The 18921-nt window shown below is 35.3% G+C and overlaps 2 protein-coding genes across 3 annotated transcripts in view; one reads left to right on the top strand and one right to left on the bottom strand.

Moving 5' to 3' along the window:
- IPPK (inositol-pentakisphosphate 2-kinase) overlaps positions 1-16864 on the top strand; it is a 31604-nt gene extending 14740 nt beyond the window's left edge. Inside the window, exons 5-13 of the mRNA XM_034438626.3 lie at positions 2475-2587; positions 3276-3365; positions 3738-3796; positions 4236-4308; positions 7035-7314; positions 7930-8080; positions 10011-10113; positions 11317-11396; positions 13526-16864. Coding sequence (XP_034294517.1) covers positions 2475-2587; positions 3276-3365; positions 3738-3796; positions 4236-4308; positions 7035-7314; positions 7930-8080; positions 10011-10113; positions 11317-11396; positions 13526-13751 — 1175 coding nt within the window. The 3' untranslated portion in view covers positions 13752-16864. The remainder of the gene's footprint in view (positions 1-2474; positions 2588-3275; positions 3366-3737; positions 3797-4235; positions 4309-7034; positions 7315-7929; positions 8081-10010; positions 10114-11316; positions 11397-13525) is intronic.
- The window catches only part of CENPP (centromere protein P), a 155363-nt gene continuing 151999 nt past the window's right edge, over positions 15558-18921 (bottom strand). For both annotated transcript variants that reach the window (XM_034438687.3, XM_034438692.3), the window contains exons 8-9: positions 17910-18001; positions 15558-16999 (exon numbers count right to left, since the gene is read on the bottom strand). In XM_034438687.3, the coding sequence (XP_034294578.1) occupies positions 16881-16999; positions 17910-18001 (211 nt within the window). In that variant the 3' untranslated portion in view covers positions 15558-16880. The remainder of the gene's footprint in view (positions 17000-17909; positions 18002-18921) is intronic.

Consider the following 18921-nt stretch of genomic DNA (forward strand, 5'->3'; position numbering starts at 1 on the left):
GCAAACTGAGATTTCAGAACTGTATATTGCCTTCTGAAACTCAGTTCTTGAATCCCTCCAGAAATTGCTAACAAATTTTAGTTAATGTGTTGTATGGAACAATAAGGTAAATTATATTTAGTGTAATTTTAATTCAACACAAGTTGAATTATGCCAAATTCAGCCTTTGTTCTCAAACTAAATTTTTGGAGTTTTTTTTTAATTTGATTTATATGCCGCCCTTCTCCCGAGACTCATGGCGGCTTACAATGCGTTAAGCAATAGCCTTCATTCTTTTGTATATTTATACAAAGTCAGCTTATTGCCCCCACAAACTGGGTCCTCATTTTACCTACCTTAGAAAGGGTGGAAGGCTGAGTCAACCTTGAGCCTGGTGAGATTTGAACTTGCAATAATTGCAGGCAGCTGATGTTAATAACAGTGCTTTAATCTGCTGCGCCACCAGGGCTCTATAGGGGCACCAGTTTGCCCCTATAAGGCCTCTTAGCTGCCATGTATGTTCCTGAAAATGTTTGTGTAGCTTGATCTATTCACACACACACACGTCTAGATACTTGTATACATTGGCTTCTCTTTTCCCCTTCTGTCCCTCATTTTATGTTGGAATTGGATTTTCCATTGTTATTGAGTGTTGAACACATAATTAACTTGGACACAAATACTTCATTGTGGTTGTAATTGTGAATATACAGATCCCTCAGACATAAAAGCCTCTATTTTAGAGTTTTCAGGTGGTATCTATGGAAAGTTATTCAGGACAATAAAAGCATCAGGACAAAAGTTATTGAGGCAAAAAAGGCCATCAAATATGTAAATAGTACATTTCCTCTTCTCAGAATAACTTGCCTTTTTAAAAGAGAAAAATGTAGCAGTATAATGGTATATTGTTTGATGCTAAAGCTGGTTCAACTTGTATTTGGTTGCAAAATAATAGAAAATCCAACACAGGCTTTGCTGCAACAGGAAGTACATCTCTTAAATATTTTCCCCAAAGTTGAGTCAAAATTTCTTTAGTTAATGGGGTATCATTTATTTGTACCTATTATATTTTTTGATTGAATAATTAACATCTCTTACAGCTAATACTGTAAGAGGGATGCAGTGGCTCAGTGGTTAAGATGCTGAGCTTGTCGATCAAAAGGTTGGCAGTTCAGCGGTTTGAATCCCTGGCACCGTGTAATGGGGTAAGCTCCCGTTACTTGTCCCAGCTTCTGCCAACCTAGCAGTTCGAAAGCACGTAAAAAATGCAAGTAGAAAAGTAGGGACCAACTTTGGTGGGAAGGTAACAGCGTTCCGTGCGCCTTTGGCCTTTAGTCATGCCGGCCACATGACCACAGAGACGTCTTTGGACAACGCTGGCTCTTCGCTTTGAAACGGAGATGAGCACCGCCCTCTAGAGTCGGGAACGACTAGCACATATGTGCGAGGGGAACATTTACTTTTATAGCTAATACATTGCATATTTGATACTATGTATAGCACAGATTATTTTTTATTTCTGTTTTTACATTAAGTTGACACCTTTCTCCAGCATAGTATAAATCAAAGATTCTCCTGACTTGAGTTTGATTGTTTGTGATTAAATAAACATGTCTATATTGGTTGTTTGGTATCAGTATGGAAGTGATCTACTACTGCCTTCTTTTTAATCGGCCCCTCCTCCAGCTTTCCTATAAATGTAGGATTTCCTAGTCTTCCATTCCAGACTTAATCAGGGCTGAATTGATTAATCATTTAAACTTTTACAAATCACCCAGGATTGATTAGAAGTTACTTATTTACTTTTGAAACAGGTTGATAATTCAAACCTTCTTGACATGTAAGCCTATCTACAGTGCAGCCAATATTCATATCATGATTCCAAATCCAACATAAATTTTAAGATCTTGTATTTTTCAAATAATTACTTCTGAGAATTTTTCAACACAATTGCTGGAACACTTATATAATTGAACAAAATAATATCCGATTACTTTTCCCCAAGAGTTCTTACAATTTTTATTGAACTTGAATAAAAGACAAATATGAAAACATGAATAAAAAGTAAAATGCAAATAGCATTCAACTTAGAAATGCATTTGATTGAAATTTGTTTTGGCAGTTTGGGGAAGGTAATAACAAGTCTCCTGTATTGAATAGCATGGAAAGTTTATGTGTGTTGAGCACAATAGTAGGTTCTGTGTTTGTATTCCACCCTTCCTTCCTTGAAAGAGTTCAAAGCAGAAGTTATATTCTCTCAACTATTTCTATGAATCTGTGCTTATTTGGTAATTTGTAGAGATTTCATTGTGGGTTTCCCATATTGAAACCCAGTAATGACACTATTAACTACAGGAGGTTTTTTTTCTCAAATAAAAAAAATATTGAAATGCCAATGGCTTATTGTTGTTTAGCTATTTTAAAACTATCAAGAGAGGAATGATGTTTGCCATGTTTTCTAAAAATCTTTCTCAGTTAATATCCTTTTTCTTTAGAATCACGCTGTGATAAAGAGATGGATGCTCTTAGTGGTTATGCTTTGTGCCTTCCTAATCTCACCAGGATGCATTTTGTTGAACATCGACCTAAACTTTGTATAGAAATTAAGGTGAGTACATCAAGAATTTGATACAATCAATACTTTGTGTTCACATTGTTGCTTTTATACCCTTTAATTTTATTAGCAGAATGAAATGTTAAACAATGTAGAAACATAATTTCAATGTTTTGTTTCCATTAGAGGAAGTAACTATAAAAGATGAAATGGCATTTTGCAATTTACTTAAAATCATAGAAAGTTTTGAAGCCCATTTTAATCAGGCATAATTTTTTAAAATAGAACTATAATGTAGGCCACTTTGTATACCCGTCCTGATGGCTACTTCTCACAAGGGAGATAGAATGAAACAGTGTTGTTAGAGTGATTTTGTTACAGTATTCCTCCTTAATGACATCAAATATATTGAAATTCTTCTTCTTTTTGGGTGGCACTTATGCAGATTTAAATGTTTGAAAATTTGAACAGTTAAAAGTGTTATAGCCATTTAGATTTATGCCAAATAATTAAGTAATACTTCTGGGAATGCATCAATCATTTTGTAGCAAGAGTAAAATAAATATTTCTGTTCTTTGTGTGTCTTAGAAAGTTTGTGTACTGCTTTTTATAAGAGTTCGCTGAAAGGCTGAAAGATCCTAAAAACCTTACGTTATTGGGAGTGAATGGGGGAGGGGGTTGGTATTACTTTTAAATACAAAGCAAAGATGTCCTAAATTTTAAACTGCACTTTTTCTTGCAGCCAAAATGTGGGTTTCTCCCCTTTTCCAGTCATGTTTCACAAGATATAAAATATAAAGTTTGTCGTTACTGCATGCACCAGCATCTAAAGGTAATGTACAACTTAAGTGGATTGTAAGCTTTTGATAGAGTGGAATTAATACTCCATTTGAATATGGTACACATGATTATGTATAAGTCAAAACTCATTCCTTTTTCAGTTGTGAAGGCCATTTTATTTACATTAATCTACACTGGCATGTAAATGGAGGGAAATGCTTTTGTTGGGAAAAGTGTGAAGAAGCAGAATGTTAGAGATTGTAACTTTCTTAAGCTGGGAGGTCAGGGAAACTAAAGGCATGAGTAAGTATCTGGAGATATTGATGAACTCCCAGCTTGAACAGTTCTGGAAATTAAATTAATTGGAAATTCGAGAAATAAATGAATGCATATTTAGGAAGTCATATGTTCTGTTTGTCAACAGGTAGCAAAAGGAAAATGGAAACATCTAAGTAAATATTGTCCGCTAGATCTATTCTCAGGGTAAGAAAGTATATATCTTATTTTTAATGTATATTTCCTTCATTGAGCTGTTATTCTTCCTACTTATTTTAAAAAGTTATGCTGCTATATGAAATTTTAACAACGTTACTCATAACATGGAAAGTTTCTGTCTGTTAATCAGTACAGAGCTGCATGATATATACAGTTAAGGTTATAGAAAGAAGCTAATAATGTGGTAGTTGGAAAAATAATTGGAACAATTTTCAGGAAAAAAATGTGGAAAATATGGGTCTTACAAATAGCTTCTAAGTAGAACTGTCTTAAGTATTAGAGTGGAGAATAGTTCCAGTCATAAGGTCATAGAGTTAGAAATAAAATATATGTTTGAAAGTAGATCAGATAAATCAGAGTGAACAAGTTTATTTTAGTTATAGATTGATTACACTTCGTTTTAAATATTGTTTTTTTTATATTTTAGAAATAAACAGCGAATGCACTTTGCCTTGAGAAGCCTATTATATGAAGCACAGAATAATTTAAAAATATTTAAGGTAAGGTGCTCTGAATTTTTCAGGGAAGCTTTTCTTCATCCAGCCTACTTCACTTTCTTATTTTTGTTCTAATGTGCTTAATTAGGAAGCAGCTTCTGAAAGTCCAAGCTCCCATCTCCATGATTTAAATAAAACCGCAATCAACACTTTGCTTACTGGGCAAATTACTTACACTGATGTTGTTTGAAATAATCCTTTTCCCTTTTTTTATTTTCTGAAAATAATTCAGAAATATGCTTAATGAACATGATTTGGAAGTTTAAAGTAGAGAAATGCTATAGATGGGGAAGAGTGAATTGAGTCTGCAAATTGGACAGAAGTATAAAAAATGATAGATCTGGTTGAGAATTACGAAGCTCATTTAAGAAAGCATACACTAGTTAGAAGCTGTAATTAGCATACATTTTTGGAAGTCTATATGCCTCTTTGTGACAGTCTTGGATTAAAGTTGAGCAGCGATCAGTTACATCATGTTAGCATTTCTATAATCCTTTGGAAGACACAGACATCAAAGATTAGACATACTAGCCTTCTTCTTTGGGTTTTTTTTTTAAATAAAGAAGTACTACAAGAAACTAAGTTACATATACAACATTGCTTCAGGTCTTTGAAGTCCAGCATTTAGATGCAAGTTGATTACTAGTGTAACCAGCCTCTTTTCATTCCAGTTGATCCTGTCTCAACTGGGATCTCACAAATCCCACTACAATTTGTGTGACTTGATTTGTTAGGGTTGAATATGCTAGCCTAGCTTCCATTATCTTCTGCTGTGGAAGGCTGGGATCTACAAAGTATCACTGTGCTTCTTTGATGGAGTAATTCCCTCCTGTCATTTTTTTCAAGGTTTGGAGGGTCCTGCTTCATTCTCCGTTCACTTTCCTTGCATCTTCCAGATCAGTTTCAGTCCCCCAATTTCTGTGCTGTTCTTCAACCAGCTGTAGTAGCAATAGCAATAGCATTTAGACTTATATACTGCCCCATAGTGCATTACAGCACTCTCTGGGCAGTTTACAGTATTTGCATATTGCCCCCAATAGTCTGGCTCTTCATTTTACCAACCTCGGAAAGATGGAAAGATGGGTCAACTTTGTGCCGTGTCAGATCAAACTCCAGGCTGTGGGCAGAGTTTGCCTGCAACGCTGCATATACCCACTGTGTCACAGGGCTCTTGTTTATATCTAATAGTGAATGAATGCCTGATGAACATCAGTCTCCATTTCTGATCAAATTGTTGCTGGTTGGCAGTCCCATTTCCTCCTCCTCCATAAGATGGATGAAATCAGTGTAACAATCTCTAGCATTTGCAGACCTACATTCATATTCAGAAGGATTTTTTCATTCCAATATTGGTTGATTTCAGTCTACAGCTCTTAATGATTTTTTCCCTTTTGTAAATTACATCTTAATTTTTATATCTAGTATTGGAACAAGAAATCTATAGAGACTTTGATAGCTGTTCTTTGCTGTGATTAGGGAAGAAAGAAATATGATGAAAGCAGTGAATTCGGCAGGGTCTTAAAACTTTCTCTCTACTTGCTGCTTTCATTTTCCAAATCATGTATTTCTCCTGCTTCATGTAATTTGTCTTGATGATCAAGTAGTTAAATAGGGATCTATTATTTATCACTGAGTAAAAGCTTGATCAAGTAGTTTCCAATTAAGAATTACTTACTCTCACCTCTTCAGTTGCAAGATGCATTATCACACACTAATTTTAATTCAGATTGCCCTAACATATGTATATAGCAGTACCCGTATTTTTCGGACTATAAGACGCACCTAGCTTTTGGGGAGAAAAACAAGAAAAAAAAATCTGCCTCTGCCTCCCAGAAAATTGCCTCCTTGCAACAAACAGCAAACAGCCTGATCAGGTTCAGCACAGCCTGATTTAGCACGAGCAGCTGATGGGTGGTTGGTCTGTCTCCCGGAATATCACCCATCAGCTGTTCCAAGCTGCGGGGATTGCCATTGCCCATCGCCACTGTCAACGCCCATCGTCAGTGCCGCCTATTGCCGCCTCTGCACGCCCCATTTTTGGCCTCCTCGCATCCCGTTTTTGGCCTCTGCGTGCCCCATTTTTGGCCTTTGCATGTCCCATTTTCGGCTGGTTCCAGGTGGCGGAGATAAGTGGCAGAGGCTGCAATAGACTGCAGGGGTGTTATTCATCGATCATTTCCCCCAAGTTTAGACCTTTATTCAAATCTGTTTTGCTCCTTTCTTATAGTTTCACGAACACACATTTCTTTCCCCCCCTTTATTAATTTATGTATTTCACATTTATTCTTCTTGTATTTTGAGTTGCAAAATCTATACAGTACAGTACTAGATCATCACCTATAGATATCAAGCTCCAGTGCTTATCATGGCTTTGTTCAACTGAGGCTTTCAGATAGAAAAAATGTAGACTAAATTACCAGCAATAGTCACCATCTGCAGCATACTCTTATAATGGTATGATCAGGACCAGTTAAGTTTTTCACATATTGGCTAATATGCTGTGATTTTAAAAAAATCTAGTTTTACCTCCAAATAAACTCGTGCTATTTTATGCAAGCTAGGTTCTTAATTTAGAGACTATCTTGCAAGCCAAGTTATTGTTCTTTGCATCCCACCTATGAAGTACAGGGGGTATAATCAGAAAGTATAGTTGGGATATCCCTTTTGCAACAGTTGAATTATTTTTGTTACTATTTTAAAGGTATTAATTAACTTCCTTTCTTTTACAGAATGGTGAATTAATTTATGGCTGCAAAGATAATGAGGATTCGCTCTCAGATTTGAATGAACTTGCTTGCCACCTGAAACCTTTCTTCTTTCCTTCAAATGGCCTGGTCAGTGGGCCTCATTGTACAAGGACAATTCTGAAAGAGTTGATCCATGTAATAACAACGATTCTACTGAGTAATACAGATACCTGTAAAGCAGGTGATTTGAAGACAGTTCCCAGCTCACAAGGAAGGAGCTATTGCGAAGCCAGTGCTTTCGGTAAAGAGCTAGTGCGGAATGGTAAGAATTTTTGTGCCTTTTTTTTTTTTAATTTGATTTATATGCCGCCCTTCTCTGGAGACTCAGGGCGGCTTACAATGCGTTAAGCAACAGCCTTCATACTTTTGTATATTTATACAAAGTCAGCTTATTGCCCCACAAACTGGGTCCTCATTTTACTTACCTTAAAAAGGATGGAAGGCTGAGTCAACCTTGAGCCTGGTGAGATTCGAACTTACAGTAATTGCAGACAGCTGGTGTTAATCACAATGCTTTTAGTCTGCTGAGCCACCAGGCCCTAAATGTTTACCAGGCCCTAAACATTTTCTAAATGTTCTAAGAACATTTTCCACAAATTCTGAACGAACTTAGACAATGTTTTACAATATGCTATTTAGGATCATTTTGTAAAACCTTCTCTCGTATAGGGAAATGCCAATACAAATCTGATGTCACAGTTTCTCTGTTGGAAGATTTCTTTCAAAGTAGAGCAAGGAACTGAATTGCAAAGTTTCTTTTTCCAGTTTTTGACATCTGTGTTTTTATAATAGAAGGATCACACTTCGATTCTCTGCTGTTTTTGGTCAGAGATTGATATATCCATTGTAAAAACTGTTTAAAACTTATTCTTTTTAGCTAAAAACAAAATAGAGACTTCTGGCTTGCCAAAGGGATGCCTCCTTTACAAAACACTTCAGGCTCAAATGCTGGATACACTGGATATAGAAGGGGTTTATCCTTTGTACAACAGAGTTGAACAATATTTGGAAGAGTTTCCCAAAGAGAGGTAAGTGATACTGGGTTTCAGATCAGCAAATTAGTATGGTCAGAGGAGACCTAAGTATGCAGCACCTCTTAAAAACAATAGTATCTTAACCCCTCTCAGTCTTAGAGTATGACTTTATACTTAAGAGTTAGTATAGCGGAAGCTCCCAGTGTTGACTTTAAAATGCCTTTTTCCTGTTTGGCTACTTGTTTGGAACTCATTGTGTGCCGAGACTCTGGCTCATTAAATCCTTTAGAACTCAAAATGTGTAGCATCTTGATGCTGGTTTAGGTCCAGAGCTCAAACCTTTGAGAATGACCTTGTCACCTGACCCTAAACTGTACTATCCAGTTATGTCTACAAATATACAGTATCCAACTATAGTATCGCTGCTAAGTCTAAAATTTGTATCCTAAAATCCCCAAATTTAGTAGTTTTGTTATAATGAGGCTCTGATTTCTCTATTAGCAAAGTAAAAAATAGAAATTGGAGTTTCAATCCCAAAATAGCTTTTTTCCTGACATATCTAAATCAAAAACTAAAAATTTTAACCTTTTTGGGGGGTGCCTTCTTCCTTCAGTTTTATTTAACAACTGTCAAAAAACACTGCAAAGTGTTTATTATTCTAATTGATTTTAAGAATTAAGGTTTCTGCATTTTTCAAAGAAAATTATGGCTGTCTGGTTTCCTTTAGTTGCAGTTCTTCAAAAATGAAAACTATCCTTGCTATTTATAAATATTGTATTTTTCACATGCTCAAATCATATAGGCAATATGCCTAAACTTTAAAGAAAATGAGAATGACAATAGATCTGATGTAGGAAGAGTATTTGTTTCCAGTCATTGGTGACTTATCAACCATATTGAGCAAACATCACAGTACAAAATCTACTTTAAAAAAAAAATGCATTTTTTTCTTTTTTGTTTATATGCTTTATTTACTTTGTTCAAATTTTATATTATAAATAATTTGGTCGAAATTCATTCATGTATTCATTTATTTAAAATAAGGCTACCCAACTCCCAGTGACCCTGATGGCATATAAATTAAAAATGAAATAGCCTAAGTATACTTTTCAAGAATTTAGAACTTCTTGGAGTAGAACTGTGGTACATATTTTATGCAGTACAGTGTATATGGAAAGTCTGCATACCCCTGTTAAAATGCCAGGTTTTTGAGATGTAAAAAAAATCAGACCAAGATAAATCACTTCAATTTTTTTCCATCTTTCACATAACAGATAAGCTGTACAATTCAATTGAAAAAGAAACTGAAATCTTTTAGGGGGGAAAATAATAGATCTATCTTGGTCTGATTTTTTTGAATCTTAAAACTTGGCATTTTAACAACGGTTTGTAGACTTTCTACATACACTGTACATATTTTGCTTATAGTATTAATAGTTATATGCTGTACACTTTTGGGGAACAAAATAATTCAAAATAAACCAGGGGGAGGCATTGGTTAAGTAAGCTATAATATGAAGAAGAAACATATTAAGAAAATCTAATAGAGGATTCTTCTTCCTTAAAAACTCAGTGAGATCTGAGGATATTCAATGAACATGGAATGCTAGTTTATGATTAAATGTGGGAAGTAGGGTGGTAAGAACCTTCAACCTTGAAAATAGCATAGCAGGAACCTTTATTGCAGTCATTCGACAAAACAATCTTTTGCAGTCATTATGTCACTGCAAAACCAAAGGCAAAATATTTATTTTGGAGAGTTCTTAGTTTGCGGTGTTGCTTTCTTCAGTGTCTCATGTAATTTTAGGCAGCGGTCACTAGAGGGGACAGTAGCCTCAATTGTGACACACTTGAACTGTGGGAGCTGTGCTAAAGAAATAGCAACTGAAATAAGTTTGTTGCTGTTGTTTCATTATGCAGAAATCTGTTTGCTTTCAGTTCTGGGTCTCTGCATTTTACTTTATTTTCTGAATGTATTTTTTAGGAACGTACTACAGATTGATGGGCCTTATAATGAATCATTCTATGAGAAATTATTAGATCGCTCAAGTGAGGATGATGGAACAATAGCATATGCGTTGGCAAAGGTACCTTATTTTGACAAGACAACCTCAGTTCTTTTAATCAAGTTCTTTAAATCAATCATATATATACAATTGTACATATTTACAATTTCGTGTGCAAAAGCATCATGCTTTTGCTAAAGACACAGGAAGATTACAATGTAGCATGATGGAACTAAACTAAAGTTAGTAGCATACTGTATATTGTCCTTTGGAAAATAGAAACAACACAGATGCCTTGTTGAGCTATCGCTGTCTACTAACACCAACACCAGTTACCCTCTTCAACAAAATACTGTGGGATAAAGCGGAGGAAATTAAAAGACCATCTAGGCATGTACTCTTGATTTTGTATTGTGTGTAATACTTTTATTTCCATTTCAATTTAATCCTATCCTTGTGTAAGCTTTTACTGCATTTACTTTCAAATATTGTATTGTTTTGAGAATATAAATATATCAAATAAAATTGAGATAGAAATATGTTTAATAACCTCTATTCACAAGAAGCAACATACTGAACCTTTTGCATTAAAACCATATTTTTTTTCTGTAATTAGTTTTTCCTAACTGAACTTACAATGTAGTTTTCCTTAAATAGGGTAATAGCTACACACACATACACACATAGGTATATATACACTGGATAGCGTAGTTGTTAAAGTGACACCCTTTGAGAGACTGGAGTCCAAATCCCAGCTGGCACCTACTTAACCCTAACCCTTAAAGCTTCACCAGTTTATCTCAAATTTTAAAGTGAGAAGAACTAGGAGAGTTGTGTCTGTTCGGATGTCACCCAGATTAACAAGGTCCACTGGAAAGTACCAGAGTCTGAAAGAGGAACTAGAGAGGATGTGGAAACTAAACACCAGTGGTCCCAGTGGTAGTAGAGGCACTCAGGATTGTGATTCCTAAGTGGGGAGAGTAGCTCCAATAAAACCAAGGAGCGACATCAGAGCTCTCTGTCCAGAAGAATGTAGTGCTAGGAACAGCTGAAATACTGCTCAGAACCCTCAAACTCCCAGGCCTCTGATAGATGATCTGAGATTGAGGAAGATACAAACTACCCATAAGGGTGAGAAGGGTTTTTTTGTGATTAGATAGGTGATAGCTAGATGATTAGATAGACAGACAGACAGACAATAAGAGAAGGATGGCTGGCTGGATGGACGCAATTTTTCAGTTCTTGTTGCCTGGTAGATGACTATAGACTTGATTTTTGTTACAGGTTCAGCAGTACAGAGTTGCAATGACAGCAAAGGACTGTTCCATAATGATTGTGCTTTCACCTTGTCAACAAGATGAATGGTAATGTCTAAGATAATTTTTTTATTTTTAAAAAACCCAATATTTATCTGTCTATAAGTATCAATTCAGAAAGTGCTGAATTAGCTCACTGCCTATATTGATAGTAATCCTCCACACAGGAAAGGTAGAAAGTAAGTAACATGAGTGAGGATTACTGCTCACGTCCTTTCCTCCCTGCAATGTAGCAGTATCCCTGCCCACCCTCTGGGACTGAGGTGGCAGTAGAGTCCCCCAGGTTTATGGTTCTAGGGTATTTCAGTCTGCCATCTCTGATCCCAGGGTTAGAGATAGTACATGGAGGTTCACAGCCTCCATGGTAGCCATTAACCTGGACCAACTAATTCATGGCCCTACTCACATGGGGTCACACAGGGATATTGGAATTTTGTGAGATTTAGCAATCTTTAGAATGATGGCCATTAATTTTAGCACATCATAGAAGCCCTGGTTCTTGATGGCTGCCATGTTTCAGCTGATGTCTTAAGAGTTGCACAGTGGAAAGATGAACTCTCCTCAAAAACCTTTGTTTGATATCTGGATAAAAGGTAGTGATTCTGCTCTGCAGCTTTTCAAGAGGAAATATATATTTTTTGTATGCAAAGTACAGTTTCACTTAAATTCAGATGTTTCATTATCCAAATTGGGTAATGTCATCAGTGCTAGCATCAGTGCTAGTTGGGTTAATCAAATGTCTTCAAGAAAACAACCAAGCTCGGAGAGCACCAAGGACCCCTCATTTCAATCCTGAACTATAAATATTCTCATTTACTGGTATTATTTATAGTCCATTGCATACATAGATGTAAGTTTTTATATCTCTGTGTGTGCAATAATCTGAAGGAAATGGAAGAAATATAAAATTAGAAATGTTTATCTGCATATTCACCTTTGATTTAAACACAATCACATTATTAAAAATTAAGATTATATTTATTTCTACTGTTTATATACTTCGTTTGAAGAGGTTCCAAGTGGTGTACTAAAAGAGCAACAGTAAAACAATAGTGCATAAATATCAACAGTAAGCATTCATAAGAATTGAGCCATTTGTATGTCAGAGCCAATAAAAGCAAAACCAATCAGCCTCTAAGAGCCTTCTGAAACAAGCAAGCTTTATCAAGCTTTCTGAAGGCCGTGAGTGGGACTCACCCTTCCCTTGGGAGGGATTAAGACCCCACGATGAGTACCTGCTTTTATGCCCCTTCCTATTGAGCTTCACAGTAATTAGGGACCTCATTTGGACCAAGTGGACAAAATCTGTCTGGAAAAGATAAAGAGTCATGTCCCCTAGTTTTGAGCCATTTACAACTTTATACTTGGAACACACCAGCAACCAATGTAGCTCTCACAGCAGTGGTGTTATATTGCAGACATGAGAAGTGCTTGGTTTTTCAATCTAGTTTGTATTATTGCTACTACTGTAAATTTTGAAGTCTAGACATTCAAAACATGGGAAGTACCTCTGGAATTGGTATTAGCAGTCAAGTTGCTTTCTGGGGGTGTAATTATTAATTGTATGTTTTCAAACTGCTAAATTTTGGAAGCACATGAATAGGAAAATTGGCATATTTCCTGTCCTGTATAACAGTAACAGAAATAGTGTCTTTACTTTCCAAAGAACTTTAGAAACAGTCAATTCCAACAACATGAGAAATTCCAAGATATAATTTCAATAATAGATGCAAAGTTGTGTACGTTGCTGTGTTCACAAATGCCTAGGTCTTTATTCAAGTTTAGAATATAGATGCATTTATTAGAGAATCAGAATAACTTTCTTTATTCCTAGGTTGTCAGTGACAAAATAAGCTATGTGAAAATTGCTACTTTAAGATAAGCTTATGGTTAACCTCTCATGTAATTTATTCACAAAGCAGTACTGAAAGCAATAATCATTTAGGAAAGTTTGAAATAAAATGGTAGGAAAAGTTTCAAACAAATTTTTGTACATTTCCTACTGGAAAAGCTGTATTTTACTTAAAACCACAAGTACTTTTAAAATGCAACATCAGCTATAGCTTGTCACCATTAGGATATAGGTAGAATTCTCATATATGAGGATGAACAGAAAAAGATGGTTTTTCCCTCTCTGGAATACCAAATCGTAATTATTGTTCTTATTTAAATTTCAGCTCTGAGCAGAGGCCAGTGGTTCTAACATCAAAATCGAGATTTACCTTTTCAGTTTCTGTCCTGGATTTAGACCTGAAGCCATATGAAAGCATTCGTCATCAATATAAGCTTGATGGGAAGATAGTGAACTATTATCTGAAGAGGACACAAGCCAAAGACGACTCAGTAATGTCAAATCTTTTAAAAGAAAATGAAGACTGCACACTAGTCCTCCATAAAATGTAACTGGCTAAATATTTAACACAGAGGAAGATTAAGTTATGTTTTTTTTATTATTATTTTCAGTTGTGCTTTCAATTTATCTACCTTTCAGAAACACAAAAAAACCCCGAGATTGCCTTGAAGAATGCATTTATTGTAAGAGACATGTGACATGTACTATTAGTTTGAATGAAATGACTATTCTATGACTGTAGAAGAGAATTTGATTATTCAAATGCAGAAAACCAGTATCCTTATTAAAATTCTAAATGCAGCTATAACTATATATGAATCACTAAGTATCACTTGTTTAAAATAAATGAGGTGATCTGATCAAATTCCAAAAATCTTGATTAGAAATAATTCTAGATTAATGCTTCTTAGACTGCTGCTTGCATATGTATTGTCTCTTATGTTCAAAGTGATCTTATGTAGTTGTTCTCCGAATTGTTCAAAACTTATTAAAAAGATTTAATGTATAAAGAACCCCCCCTTTCTTGAATAATGATAAAAACAATGAAAGCAAATTAGCTCCCTTATTAAACAGGAGGTTTTAGAAATTATGTAATGTAAACAGTTACTATTACAATTAACCATTTTCAGCAATTCTTTGCTGCATATGCCTCATTAATATTTAGATGCCTCATTAATATCCTTTTCAGTTGCCTGGGCCATTCTGAGGCTTCAATGGGTAACAATTGAGAAGTTCAAAATATTGCCATAAATTTTCTCTGGGTAATAGTTTTTATTTTTCTGTCTGCATTTTTGCTTGGCTTCTCTTTAGACCTTCAACAGCAGCCATTTGCTTTGCTAGAGCATACAAGTTCAGTAGCAATTGGATTTTTTTATCCTGAGCTCAATATTATTGAGGGTATTAAATGTTCTCAGCAAAGGGAGATCTCTCTCTTTGTGCAAGAGTTGTTAGGGTTTTTTAAAAAACCACCTCTTGCACACACAAAGAGAAAATAGTGAAATATGCCTTGGGTTTTACAGTGGAAGGCCTAGTCATTCCCTGCTCTGCTGCCCAGTGGCAGTAAGGGTGATTTGAAGAGGCAATGACATGTCATTTCTAATGCAGACTGTGTAATTGGACCTCTGAATTCAGAATTTTGGATTCTAGGTAACTACTTATATGTTATTTTAAAGCAGGAAGAGAAATTCTAAAATGTCTAATGGTAAAAGTTAAATGTTAACGTAGGTAGACAAAGGATTCTTACATGCTGTGAAAAACTTGAAACCAAAGCTGCTTCAGCTATTGAAAAATCGCTGGATTGGCGCCAAAGGTGTCTTGCACCAGAGAAAGCTGTACATCACAGGCTCTCTGAATTATGTTAGTGATGCAAATTCCTGTAGATGTGATTTTGGTGGGCTTGACAGTGGGCAAGAAGAGTCTTCTCCCACCCCTGCCCTCCTTTCTGTAAGAACGAGTTCTGCAATTGCTTCTTGGATGCCTACCACTTTTTACAGCCTGGCTTTTAGTGGCACAATCTTATCTTTTGACTGTCGTGTATCATCACTAAAATATGTATCTGTCAGAAAGTATCCCTAAAAATCTATAATGATATTTTGTATGGATTCCAATTCATTTGCTATTATGATATTAAGTTTAATGTTAATATTTATGAGTATCTCTCACGAGTTCTGCTCCTAGATCTATTAATTAAAAAAACCCTGTATTTTGTGATATTTATTCATCTTAATTCTAAATCTTGCCCTCCTGAGCTTGTGGGCTGCAAGTCAGTCGATGTCAGGTAAGGGCATAGTTCTGGAATTTGAATCCAATAAATTTGTAATGCACAATTAAATGAACACAACTTTTAAACTTATTGGTAACTGTGAATGTTGCTAAAATTGTTCAAAAATATTTTATTGAAATATTCACATTATAATATGAAGCATTTTCCAGAAAGGCTACCATTCTTAAAGCAATTAGTAGTAAAATAGTCAAAATGTTTTGAAATAATAACAAATGACAAACAGCTGTGTAGCAATGGGCATTTGATTTTGATAGGTATCACCTGCAATATGCAATCAGCAATCGATCAAACTCTGCATCTAGAAAATGCATATAGGGCAAGATAAGCTAAAAATCTTGCATATAATGCTGTTTTGCTCACTGTTCTATGCAAGTCTTTGTGGCATTCCATGTGTGAATCCAAAACTTACCTCCAGAAAACAAAATTTGTAATTTTGAGTAGAAATTCTACTTTTGGCAAACTTAAGATAGAACCATTTTGGGTTGGGCTGACATGGTAAGCTGCTAAGTTTAATTAAATCTGCATTGGCAGATATAAAATGACGAGTGCTCATTAACCAAGCTTTTTAACTTAGATTGTTATATCTTACTGTCTATAATTAGGAATGCATGGGATGCAAATATTGATTAAAATGCTCAATTTGAGTGTTTGTATTTAAAAACTGATATAAACTTCGCTTTTTCTAAAAAAAAAAAAACCTATTACAGCACTTTAAAAGAACAGTGAAAACTTTACATAGCTACTTATCTACTTGGGTTGCATTTAAAACAATTGATTCTAGGAAATCTAAATATGGAAAGATAATACTGGAATATATAGGCAAGTTATATGCAGATCAGTGCCATCATTTTTGCTCTTTTCTGTACTCATTCTTCATGGAGCATGTGGTTAATAAATTTCAGCTTATGCTTTGTAAATTAAAATGTCTCATTTTTATTTTATGAGTATGATAAACCTGATTTGCCTTCAATCACTGTTTATGGAAGAAGTAGTAGGTGTGCTACTGTATGATGCTCCTGTAGCTTAAATTCTAATTACTACCAAACTGTTCTGTATTCTAGAATCACTGTTACATATATACATACAGCTGTGAACTGAAACTGCCACTTTTTTTAGACTTGAATTTATCAGGCTGATCTGAGGAGGTTTTAGGAACTGATGTAGAAGGGGAAAAACCACTTTGATTCAGAAAGTTAATTTTTTAATGAAATGCATTCTACTTGTATCTGATTTGACGTTTTGTATTTAAAAAGCTGTATTTATTTGTCATGACAATTTATATATATGTGCCATAATTGTACAGATAGCATGTTTTATGGGTATGGTTTCTAAATGGAAAATAACTTAATGTTTATATTCAATAAAATGATAGATGCGTAACTGGCTTTCCTGGGACTCATTTGCCTTCAGAAATTGAATTGATCACAGTTTCAATGGAGGTCTGTATCCCAACCATATGCAAGAGACTTCTGAAACCTTGCGGAGCATCTGATGCAAATTTGTCAGCTAGAGTGCCTATAAGAGGAGATGAAATAGAGAGTTAAAATTTATTTCAAGTACAAATTATCTAACCTTGGAATTTCAAACCACTGCTTTCTTCCTTGTCAGCAATTGGTGTCAGAAATTGTGTTGAAAAAAGCCTAACTGCTGCCCAGATCTTAATGGATGCAGAGCTATATCTACATGGAGATGCTCATCCATGTCAGAGTTGTCCTAAAGGTGCTTTTTCAAAAGGCAATTGAAATTTTTGTTTTTTCCTTGAAGACTTTTCACTTCTCATCTAAGAAAGATAAAGGTCACTCTTTTGAATACAGCAAAGTCCACATTCTTGACAGAGACGACCACTGGTTTGAAAGAGGGGTCAAAGAGACCGTCCGTGTTAAAATTGAACAGCCCTCACTCAACAGCAGGCAAGAGATAGACACCACCTATCTCCTGTTTATAACACAGTCCTTTCAACAGCTCCAAGAAAATTCCACAACCATTTGCACTCTGATTCAAGTGACCCTGAAGGAACAGATAAACCAAGTGACCTTGATGACTCTCAGAGAGAGCGCTAATGATCTGATGACTGCAAGGAATATCAAACCTTTCATTCCCCCCCACCATTCAGTTAGAAATAAAGAAGCTTGTGCATAAGAAGCGAAACATCCTCAAGAAAAAAACAAAGTCCAGTTGCCTTTTGAAAAAGCATTTTTGAGACACGCAGAGCTATACTCTAACTGAGAGGTCTCATGAAAATTGCTGCCTCTGGCTTGACAAGAATGAAAATGTTCAAACCACTGGGACTATTTTATATCTTTTTGTATCTTTGGAGTTTTTCCAAAAGGAGAGACTGCTGAGTGGCAGTCAACAATGTAAACATAGTAAGAAGATTGTCAAAATAAAAACAAAACTGAAGAAGATGGTTGTGACAAAGTTTTACCTTGTAGTGGTATTTTGTTCAAAAGATCCAAAACTGGTATAACATTTCCTTTTTCATCTACCTGTATCTTCCAAACAATCATTAATTCAAATCTATAAAAGTCAGAAAGCATAATTAAAACAAGTGCATACAGATAGAGAGGGACATACTCTCACAAAGTAGAGAAAATTAGCTGCATAAAAGACTCTATTTTAAATACTCTCATCTCATGCAAAGGCAATTTGGAACTTGGTAGTACAAAATATAGTGGAACCGTTTTCTGGTGGATGAAAACCTGAAAATTGTTGAAAACGGACAGTTCCCCAATTAGATTTGGTGCAGCCATATTGGCTATTTCTGATTTCCCTTGGGTTTTTTTTCCTAATAAAGTTGTAACTAAAAGACAACTAGAAAGAAATTGTGTGAAGGAGATTGGTATCTGTGTCAGTACAAAAACTCTGCATACTCAACAAAATTGGACCAAATTTGAGGATTGGGTGAGACCAGGGGCTCTGGAGAAAAATATTTTCTCCCAATTCTCCCTATGAGAGAGGCAGTTGGGCAGGGGTTCAGAATGTTGCCATCCAAGTCCCCTTGTCATATGAACAGAGTAGCAAGAAAGCGACTCTGTCTTATCCTGAACTTCCTAAGATTCACATAGATACAACATAGACCCCTTGGGGAAAGAAAAGAATCCAAAAGTTATGCCATGGATCCTTTCCCTACCTTGCTTTATTTGGATTGCTTTAGTTTCATTATTTTTTTAGAACTCCCATCTATGTTGAGCTCTATTTCCCATTTGCTTGTCCTGCCATGGAATTATTTATTTCTTTTTATTAAAATAAACTGTTTGTATTTATTTTTTGTGAATATTTTTACTGCTTTACTGTTTTTAATAGTTCTTTAATTTTAGAATAAGTAAGCTGTCCAGAGTCACTTGTTTGAGTCAGGTGGCTATAGAAATTGAATAAATATAGTTTCTCTTAATATCCAAGATATAATCTTTCCTATTAAATGATACCAAATCAAGGAT

The sequence above is a fragment of the Pantherophis guttatus genome, chromosome 2, assembly GCF_059756535.1.
Source record: "Pantherophis guttatus breed Tessera chromosome 2, ASM5975653v1, whole genome shotgun sequence".
NCBI lineage: Eukaryota > Metazoa > Chordata > Lepidosauria > Squamata > Colubridae > Pantherophis > Pantherophis guttatus.